This window comes from Phocoena sinus, chromosome 8 (assembly GCF_008692025.1).
Source record: "Phocoena sinus isolate mPhoSin1 chromosome 8, mPhoSin1.pri, whole genome shotgun sequence".
Lineage (NCBI taxonomy): Eukaryota > Metazoa > Chordata > Mammalia > Artiodactyla > Phocoenidae > Phocoena > Phocoena sinus.
The window spans coordinates 9,088,146-9,098,127 of NC_045770.1; the positions used below are offsets into that span (position 1 = coordinate 9,088,146).

A 9,982-nucleotide genomic window follows, 5' to 3' on the forward strand; every position below is an offset into this window, starting at 1 on the left:
CCCTGTGCCAGACAATATATCCTTGTTGCTTATTTTATATGTAGTAGTTTGTATGTTTAATATTTTAATGCATTTTATATAGGTTAGATCATACCGAACATAATGTTTCCTCTTTTGTTCACTTACCATTATCATAGTCATTTTGTAGTGCTATTATAAGTTCTTTATAAATGTTATTTTAGATGGCTGCTTAAGATTCCAGTTATGGCTTAATAATTTTACATAATTATTTACATCCATGTTTGACTTTTTGGTCATCAATTGCTGTGAAGGGCATGTTTGTGTACAAAGCTTTTTCAATACAGGGTATTTTAGTGGCTGGTTCTGTGTTCTCCAGACAATGTAATGTTCCTGAGCAACTATTCACTATGTATTCAGAAGAATATTTATTTATTAGTGCCTATGATGACACAGCCTTTAGGAAACTTATTTAAGAGGAAAAGACAAATACATGGGCTATATTAATATTATTAAGTGTAATAAGTTTTATCTCAGAGGTAGGTATTGGATGATATAGCAGCACCTAGTTAGGGAAGGAAAGAGGAGATTGGGAAGGCTTCTTGAAGGAAATATGCCTGGGCAGATTTTGAAGGGGAGCTAGCAGTCGGCCCAGTGCAGAACAGAGGAGGGCATCCTGGGCAGTGGGGACAGCATATTCACAGGCTCAGCATCGTGAGAAGCGTGGGAACTGCAAGTTGTTGATCAGAGTGGAAGATGTATGTGGACAGAGGCAAGAGGAGAGACTGAAGGAGCAGGCAGGATTTGGACTGTGAAGGTCTTGTGTACCAACTGAAGAGTGAGGCTTTTACCGAGCGACAACAGGAAGCCATTGATGAATGTCAGTATATCGACCCCTTTGCTTGTTTTAGGTAAACTTATCTGAATTTGTCTAACTTTTCTACTTATCTATATGAAGAGGGGTCGAAATGACTTATGCAAAAATTCTCTGAAGAAATACATAATGTGCAGCTCTACAAACAGCAAATGAGAGACAGCATGGTATTGTGGTCCGAGCATGGCCTTTGGAGTCAGATCAAGGTTCCAAACATAGCAATGGGAGTTAGAAGCTAAGATGGGTAAGAGAGAGTTGGGGACCTGTTTATCCTGTTTAGTTCTAAATGGTTGCTATCAGTGATTGGCTGTAAGTGGAGGTAGAGCATCCCCTGGGGTATCAGAAGCATATCTGGGCCCATCAAGAATTACGGAGTCTGCAGCCCATAATCCCAGCCCTTGGTGAAGCGAGTCCCTGGTTTACACAATGAAAAAGCGTATCTGTACACCTCAAGGCTCCACCCACAGCTGATGCATGGCCCTGGCCTTGTTCTATGCTGTCCTTAAGCCCCAAGAGCAGACGGCAAATTCCTGTCATCAGCATCTCTTGGCCCATCTTGCAGGCCACAGGATACGTGGGCAAGGTTGGTGACTTCCACAAGACAAGCTGGGGTTTGAGGCCACACCACAGGGTTCCCAGGGATTTCATATCTTTATTCTCTTACCAGATTACCCCACTTGCTCTAAACTGAGTGTGTATCCTACAAAGGCGTAAATAGAGTGAGAAGAAACTACCTCCATTTAATAGCCTGTAGAAACCTCTCCCTTTGTACAATGTCTAGACTTTAATATTTTTTTGATTTTTTAAAAATAATGGTAACTTTTATTTTTAAATATTTTATTTTTTGGTCATGCTGTACAGCATGAGGGATCTTAGTTCCCCGACCAGAGATCAAACCCATGCCGCCTGCATTGGGAGCGCAGAGTCTTAACCACTGGACCACCAGGGAAGTCCCTAGATTTTAATTTTAGTCTTAGTTTTTCTTCTGTCTTCATATTAAGCTCTAGATCTATTTTTTTTTTTAGCTTTTGGACTCATCAGCTCCAGCTTTCAGATTTGTTTCCATGTATTGATTATATCTTCTCACCTTTGGGATAGCATAATACAGGATGTTCGATTCAGCTAAATGCAAGTTTAGCAATCCTAAAGTGGGTGTTTTTGTATATTAGTGCGTGAGACTTGTGAAGAAGGGGAGAGATTTTTACTTTCCATAAAATTTCTTGCTTCATGGTTTCTTAACTACGGATTTTCATCACACATCCCGTGGGTGAGATGTTTAGGTTTTGAGGGTTCTAAGCCAGCCAATAACGTCATGAAATCAACCACTGTGTCAATGTTGTGCTTCTGGGTGGTTGTGTCCTTCAGTGCACAAAGGACACTCAACCAGCTAAAAGAGATGAGCTCAGAGACGTTGGCTCGGAGGAAAAGAAGGATCACATTGAGATCATTGATGGGACATCCCAGCATCTTTCTGCTGAGGAGGGCAAAAGCCGGGAGCATCTCATAGATGGATAGGAGCCGTTTGTCCCACCGACACAGCCGCATGAGGTTGTATATTACCACTGGAACCAACAGGGTGTATATTGCTACACTGGAGAGACTAACAATCTGGAAGACAGACAGAGAGGTCAGCCTGCACGTGATCAGATCGGGGATGTGGGTCTCATCATGTAGCAGCCCTGTCTTGATGGAACAGCTGAATTCCTCTTGGAAGAAGACATCCAGGTGGAAGTGGCCAAGGTATAGGTAGGTGGCTGAGGTGAAGAAGAGCAAGAGGGAGTTCCTCAGGAGGTAGGCGGCCACTAGTGAGTGTGAGCGCTGCTTACAGGCCAGGTACCGCTCTAGCAAGGGGAATTCAAAGTATCGTTCTTTCCGAGCCCTGGGCAGGGGAAGAAAGGAGGCAAGATTAGGAGGGACCATTTAGAACTGTATCCTGAGAGAGCCATGTGGGGCAGTAACAGCATCTGTGTATGCGACACAGCATTACTGGCTCACAGGAGTGTCTGCCTTCTTTGAGCATAACCCCTCCTTTCTCCAAAGAGAGGTATGTGAGTGTATCTTAATTCTCCAAGACATGCGTGCAATGCAGTAAACCCAGTGAATGACCAGTGAATAATGAATGATCACTCTGGATTTCTGCCTGGCAAGGCAGACTAAATCTCTAAGCTGAAGGAGGATCCTTAAGAAGCATTGAGACTTATTAACTTAGCACTGGACTGGGATTCTAAATAACCACGTCTGGTTCTTGGTCTGTTTCCTTTGTGTATGATTTTTTTTAGGCCAGTTCATTTTATAGAAAGAAATCTGCTAACAAGTGTTTGTTGAGAGCTGTGGTGTTCAGGTAGATGTAATCCAGTCTCTGCCCTGAAGAAGCTTGCAGTCTGGCTTGTAGGGAAGGGGCAGATGAAACATGCAAATAGGAAATAAAAATAATGCTCGTTCTGTTGCTAAAATGATGGATACAAACCACGGTAGTTGTAAAAGTTAGGAGAGAGACAAGCAGTGTGAGCTGGAGTGTCCAGAAACCTCTATGGAGAATATTGTCTTAGATCGGCCTTCCAAAGGTAGATAGGGTTCAGAAAGATAGACAGGAGAGGAGCTTTTTTCAGAGGATAGAGATGTACACAAACCCGAGGCAGAATATGGTCTCTAACCTTAGCTCAGCTGTGCCCTGAGGGGGCCTGCCCTGGCCACCCTACTTAAAACTGCACCTCCCTCCACCTCCCAGCTTTCCTGAGCCCCTTCCCCTGTCTTAGTTTTCTTTATATCACTTATCCTCTACCATATAACTTTCTTATGTGTTATGCTAATTCATTGTTTTCCCTCAATACAATTTAAGCTCCCGCCCCCAGCACACACACACACCTGTATCCACAGCACCCAGAGCTGTGTCTGGTGCTCCTAAATGACAGATGAATGCTTAAATGAATGAATGGCTTGTTCAGGAGGAAAGCAGGAGACTGCCTAGGTGGAGTGGATGGTTTCTGTCATTTAGGTGTTCCACAGAAGTCTGAGGAAGTAGTTGATGACAGTGTGTGGATGGCCTAGGAAAAGTATCTGGGAGAATTGGGCTGTTTTTCCTGTAGGCCTGGGAGGAGCTATTCAGGGTTCTGAAAAAGAGGTCTTTCAGAGGCTAACCCCTTTGTGACTCGGTGGAGTCACCTATAAACTGGAGGCAGAGTCCTCTCCCTCTCCCTGTACAGAGATGATAGAAAGTCAATGCGGTGACGTGTTAAGAACGTTGAATTCTCGAGAAGGATGGTGCAGAGGATAGTTTAAAGATTACTCTGCAAGATCCCATTTTAGGGCTCGACCGCGTCTTTCAGAAAGCAGTGGAGGAGACAACTCACTTCTCCAGCTCATCCCAGAACGCGTGTGGGTCCGAGCCCTCCTGCCGGATCTTCAGCATGTGCTGCACCAGGCGGATGGCGCGATTGTAGGATTTGTCCAGCTCGCTGATGATGAACAGCAGATCTGAGCTGAGGGCCGGCACGGCTGCATACTGCCACAGCAGAACCGGCAGGTACATGGCCACGGCCAGGGCCAGCAGGGAGTAGGGGAGGGCCTGCAGGGTGAGAGCGAGCTGAGGAGGGAGGCCCAGGGCGCCCAGACCTTGCAACCTTGCAGACAGGGTGCTGAGTGAGGGGCTCTCCTTCCCCAGTTCCTGCCTCAGAAGGGGAGGGCAGAGAGAGAGAGAGACAGACAGACAGAGAGACAGACAGAGACAGGAAGGAAGGAAGGAAGGAAGGAAGGGAAAGAAAGAGAGCAGGAGGGAGCGCGAGCTTCCTGTCCCCATTCTCCATGCATGTTAGCCTGGGTAGCTAACCAGAGATCATGGCCGATGGTGGTCATGGCATCCTAGGGGAGAGCATCTTCATTCTAAATCTTCCACTTTTCTTTCTCTGACTGCTCCAGACATCCAGAGTCCATAGCTTTCCAAGTCCTGCCAGGGACCCCGGCATGGCTGACCTTTATTGTGACCCTCCAGAGAGGAGGTCAGGTCCCATTTCCTCCACGTAGCCTGCCCTGCCTTCTCTCATGGGCAACGGCCTTTTCTCATCTTTGGATTCTTGGTAAGGCCAAACTACGCCATCAGGCACTGTCTTGGAATCCTTGGGGGCTGTTTCGGGTCTGTATTTGTAAACTGACATTGGGTATTCATAAAGCTGGTGTCCTCCACTACACTATTTGCTACCTTAGATAAAGGACTTTTCCTTATGTTTCTTATCATATTCACCACACCCAACAGGTTGGACCCACTGTTTTGCCCACAGTAAAAACCCTACTCCTGGAGGCTCGGTTAAGCGACAGTTTTGCTGGGTACTGAACATGCATTATTCATTCTTCGTCAGGTACTATCAGTATCACTATTTTATAGACCAAGAAACTGAAGCGTGAAAATGTTAGGTGCCCGATACAGGGTTACATGTCTAGCAGGTGAATGAGCAGGATTTGGAACCAGGCAGTCCGATTTTGGAGCTTATTCCCTTAAGAAATACTGGACTATAGCTTCTCCTGAACCATAGATGCTTTTTATTTTAGAGGAGAGTTTGAAGAAAAAGAGAGAGGGAGGCTATTTGATTTGGTGTGTGTGTGTGTGTGTGTGTGTGTGTGTGTGTGAGTGTGTGTGTGTTTCTGAACTAAACAAGAGAGACAGGCTAGGAAAGGTATATTAGACCACGAGAGCAAATGAGAACCTTTTCACTCCTGTCTAATAAATGATATTTCTTGAAAATGAACTTTTCACCCTAGAGCTTCTGTTTCAGGAGGCTTAAAGTGCAGCCAGAGAATCTGGGCTTAACGAGCACTCAGGCCATCTGATGATCGACAATTTGACTCTTTTCTGACATGTGAATCCCCTCTGCAGTACTTTGAACTTGTTACCATCTAGATCCTGCTTGAACACTTCCAGGGACAGACACCTCATGAACTCTTTCCATTAAGTCTCTGGTTTTGTCTGGGTCCTAGAACTGTGGCATTTTGAGGCCCTATAAATTGTCAGAACTAGAAAACATTATGAGTGACTTCTGATTAAGACTGTGCCTTGGACATACATATTACTTCTGCTCCCTCATGAAACCCCACTAGAATGACAATAAAGGGACCCAAAAGACATAATCCTATAAGGACAAAGGAAATAGAAGAGGAGACAAGAATAACAAAGTGTTGAAACCTGGGAAGCAGCTGTGTGAAAGAAGGTACCAGCCCGCGGAGAGGATGAGAAGTTGAGGCGGGTACAGCCAGGCTGTTTTCACCACAGAACCAGGAAGACTCAGGGATGGGAGATACCGGGTGTGTCTGAAAATGGGGGCGCAGGTGGGGCTGGAAACAGGAATATTGAGGAAACAGATCCGCAGATCCTTTCTGAAACATGGTGCACTCAGCCGACTGCCCTTGTGGTTTATTCTTTGGAAACGTTAAACCAGACGGATTCCACACTTGGGTCCATTGAGGGCAGGGGAACATACTGAGAACGGGGGTGAGCTGAATGAGTAGTGAATGCTGACACCCACGGCTGAGTTCCCAGAGGGTTGGCAGACGAGCTTGATACCAACTGCATGCTGCCCCCTCCACCCAAATTAGGGATTGAATGATTCTTCTTGGGAAAACTGAGCAGCCCAGAATATGAGATTGCAGATACTGATATCTGGGGTTTTCCCCAGTGAAATGGCCCAAAGGGATTACTTTGAACTGACAGCCTCAGCCCTAGGCACAAAACTTCCAATCAGATAAAAGTGGGGGAGCAAATATGACCAGATATTTGAAGAATGCCTGAGACGCGAAAGTCAATGAGCAAAATACGAAAGCAGAGGCAGGCAGGAGAGAACCTATCGTTGATGCGGTTCTGCCCCCCGCCACCCAGCCGTGAGGCAGGCTTGACAGAGCCCCTGCCACTTTACCTTGTGAGGCCAGAGGGATTTCGTCCTGTGCTGGCCAGGCTCATCCTGTTTGTGGTGAACCAGTGAGTCCCAACAGGAACTGTCCACGTAGGCAGCCTGCCGGATGCTGAAGTTACTGGGACAGAAGCAGCTGATGGGAGACCCTGGAACAGAAACACAGCTTTGAGGCAGCCCTGAGTTGGGGTGGAGGAATGGGGATCCAGGGGACAATCAGCTAAGAGCTTTCTGGCCATTTCTGAATCTGGCAGGCACTGTCTTCTTCCCAGGCCCTAGGTTTCTGGGTCTGCACTGTGGGTGAATGAAGAGGCAGTGGGAGGCCGACACACCTCCCTGGGCAAGGTGGTGAGCTCAGCACACAGCCACAAAAGAAAGCCAGCAATCCCAGTTCTCGGGAAAGTCCACGTTGTCTTTAATAGAGGTGGCAGATTCGCTGTGTTAATCTAGCACCTAGAACACTGGGTATACATGTTTGGTAGTGCTCGTGCATGGGGCTGGGGCTCTTGGAGAGGAAGGAGTGGATTTATTCAGCACCTGTGATGCGCCAGACTCTGTCAGGCACTTAATAGGTTCTCAAGTCAATAATCCTGGAGGTGGGGAGTAGCAAGAAGACTCCAAGAAGATAGGAGATTCATCTGAAGCTTGGCTAATTAAGACCTTTAGAGGTCATAAATCCTGGAGAGATTATAGGATCCTAATCTCTATCATCCACATGAAAATCAAAATAAAAGTTTAGTCATTGCAAAGACACAGAACATGCGAATACTGAAATTAAGACAAATATTTTTTATTGGAAAATTTTAGAAATGACTTTCAAAGTTTTTTAACACCTCTGCTTTGCTGGTGCCCCAAACGGATGCATAGTCTGCCTTTTGGGTGATGCCCGGCCCGAGTCATGTGATCTAGACAGTGGGGGCTGACTCACTTCAGGGCGCACTGGGTCTTGGAAGCCACTTACCAGAGGAGAACTCCTGGGCAAATGCCAGCGACATCAGCAACAAGGGGAAGCCCACGGCTATGAACTTGACCATGCGGTCCAGGGGCAGTTCCAGGCGCAGTCCTTTGAGGCGGGGACCCCTGCGGTCGGGTAGCAGGGCATCTGAGAGCATGTACTCTGCAGCTGTGTGTGCAAGCGACATGATGCCCCGAACTTGGGCACGGGGGTGGCAGGAGGGGTCCCAGGAGAGTGGAGTCAGGAGGTAGCAGCTTCAGGCAGCAGGCTTTCAGCAGACGGTGCCTGCGGCCCTGGCCTCACGGATATCTGTGCGAGGCGTGGGCGCTGGTTCTCTAAATAACTGGCCAGGCCCTGAGCCAGACACCTGGTAATTAGAGGGAGGCATAGCCTAGTGGGTCCTCGCTGGAGGAGGGTCGGGTGTCAGCTGGGGCTGGTGCCAGGCTGTCCTCTGGATTCTCCCCGAGCAGATGCAGCCCCGTGGCTTTATGCTGCCCTCTCATTAATAAAGTATTTTTGGTGGGGTGGTGGAGAGCAGGAGGGCTGTGGAGCAGGTCCCCCATGTAATTGGTGTGGAATTTGGGTGGAGATTGCTTAGATGTGTTGAAGGCCCTCATTTTGTGGTTTGGGGTGGGAACGGAGCCCCCAAGACTCAGATAGGGTTGCTGCTCCTATATAGTCTTCTTTGTCCCAGTGATGATTTTTGCTTTGGGCCCAGGCTCTTTCCCAGAAACTGATCTGTGTTTGGTGTTACACTCCCTTCCCCGCCTCTGGTCTTTTTCTAAAATGTTTCAACCGTGTATTTACAATTTCCATATATTTACTAAATTTCTTTTTTTTTTTAAGCTCCCGTCAGTTCTCTAGAAAGCTGAGGAATGGGTGGCAGTGTTGAGTAGTAGAAAGAACATGACTTTTGAAATCTGGAGGGAAAAGTCTCCCGCTGGAGACCTGGCAGTACTTGTGTTTTCTCGCGTGACTGCAGGGAGTCACTTTGGGCTCTGTATTCTCATCGGTCAAACGGTATTATATTGATTGTACAAAACTGTGAAGATTGATGAAGAGCGTTGTATGGGAAGATGTACTGTAAACTGGAAAGTGTAGGGTAAATGTCAGCTCTTGCTTTAATTTGGTGGGCTTGGTCGGTGGAAAAGCAAACACTGGGGCATATGGTAATCTTCTCTCTAGGACTGCCCTTAGACTTGGCAAGAGAGGCCCTGACCTTGGCTTTCACACTGGGCCCCTTTGCCTGTGGCCTTCCCACAAGGCAAGGAGTGCATGGGGCCAAGGGGATGTGCTCATTCAGAGCCCATGCGCCTAGACCACTCTTCCAGCACCAGGGATGCTGTAATTCCCTGCCCAGATGGCCCCAGCCTGCTTCCAGGGCGTGTGCAGGCCTTTTCCTCAGGTACATTCTCCCATCGGCAGATGATTCTGCTGGTGTGCACCCTCGGGCCTTAGGAATGGCTCATTGTTGGGGTTTGGATGGAATTTAGAAGTCCTGGGCGTCCACACATGAAACTGTGAGACTTCTTGCGATGTGGGACTTAGCTGGGTTGGGAAGAAGGGATCTGGGCAGTTCAAATATTCTAAATTGGAACCTGGCATTCCTGATCATTATGAAGGTGTGTGTGTGTGTGTGTGTGTGTGTGTGTGTGTGTGTGTGTGTGTCTATATGTGTCAAGGTAGGCCGATATAGAGCATATTTTATTTAACAGCTTGCTTCCTTGATTTATAACTTCTAATTTTTTAGATATGTGGTCTGGCACTGCCTCTCTCCCCATCCCCGGGCTAGAGGCCAACTCTGAATCAGAGTTGTCCTGTGTGTACTAATTGCAGTGATCCAGGCCTGGCAGCGGGAGAAGGGATCCTTTATTTCTATTCCCCATCAGCCTCTCCACACTCCCCTTTCTGTATCTTTTTATTATATGTGTTTTTGCCCAATGTATTTTGCCCAATATTATTGGTTCATATGCATGTATTTTCTTTTGCCTTTTAAAAATAATTTACATTTTAATGATGTATAATATACATACACTAATATACACGTGTTCCACAAATTTTCATCTGATCAAGAAACAGAAGTTTAGTCTACACCCCAGAAGCCACCTTCGTGCTCCTTTCTAATAAGCATCATTTCCCAAAGGATAATTATCCTGACTTCTAACAGCATAGATTACTTTTGCCTTCCTTATGCTTTACAGAAATGGAATCGTATGTGTATACTCTTCTGTGTTTGCCTTCTATTGCTCTACGTGACATCTCTGAGGATCCGTTTTAGTTCCTGTTTTGTGCTCTATATAA

General features: G+C 46.7%; 1 protein-coding gene across 1 annotated transcript; it reads right to left on the minus strand.

Annotated features, from left to right (window-relative positions):
• Window positions 1-1,811: 1,811 nt before the first annotated feature.
• Window positions 1,812-7,992, minus strand: PANX3 (pannexin 3). Its single transcript, XM_032639370.1, has 4 exons — window positions 7,688-7,992; window positions 6,733-6,875; window positions 4,183-4,397; window positions 1,812-2,711 (listed from the first exon to the last, which is right to left on the minus strand). Exons 1-4 carry the CDS (start codon window positions 7,866-7,868, stop codon window positions 2,072-2,074), a joined length of 1,179 nt encoding a protein of 392 aa, XP_032495261.1. The 5' UTR covers window positions 7,869-7,992; the 3' UTR covers window positions 1,812-2,071.
• Window positions 7,993-9,982: the final 1,990 nt, after the last annotated feature.

Excerpts from the sequence above, each read along its gene's own strand:
- PANX3 (XM_032639370.1), bottom strand. The coding sequence starts at position 7,868 with ATGTCGCTTGCACACACAGCTGCAGAGTACATGCTCTCAGATGCCCTG. Across the intron at positions 6,876-7,687 it reads TGCCCAGGAGTTCTCCTCTG|GGTCTCCCATCAGCTGCTTC; the intron begins GTAAGTGGCTTC and ends TTTCTGTTCCAG. Across the intron at positions 4,398-6,732 it reads AATCCCTCTGGCCTCACAAG|GCCCTCCCCTACTCCCTGCT; the intron begins GTAAAGTGGCAG and ends CTCACCCTGCAG.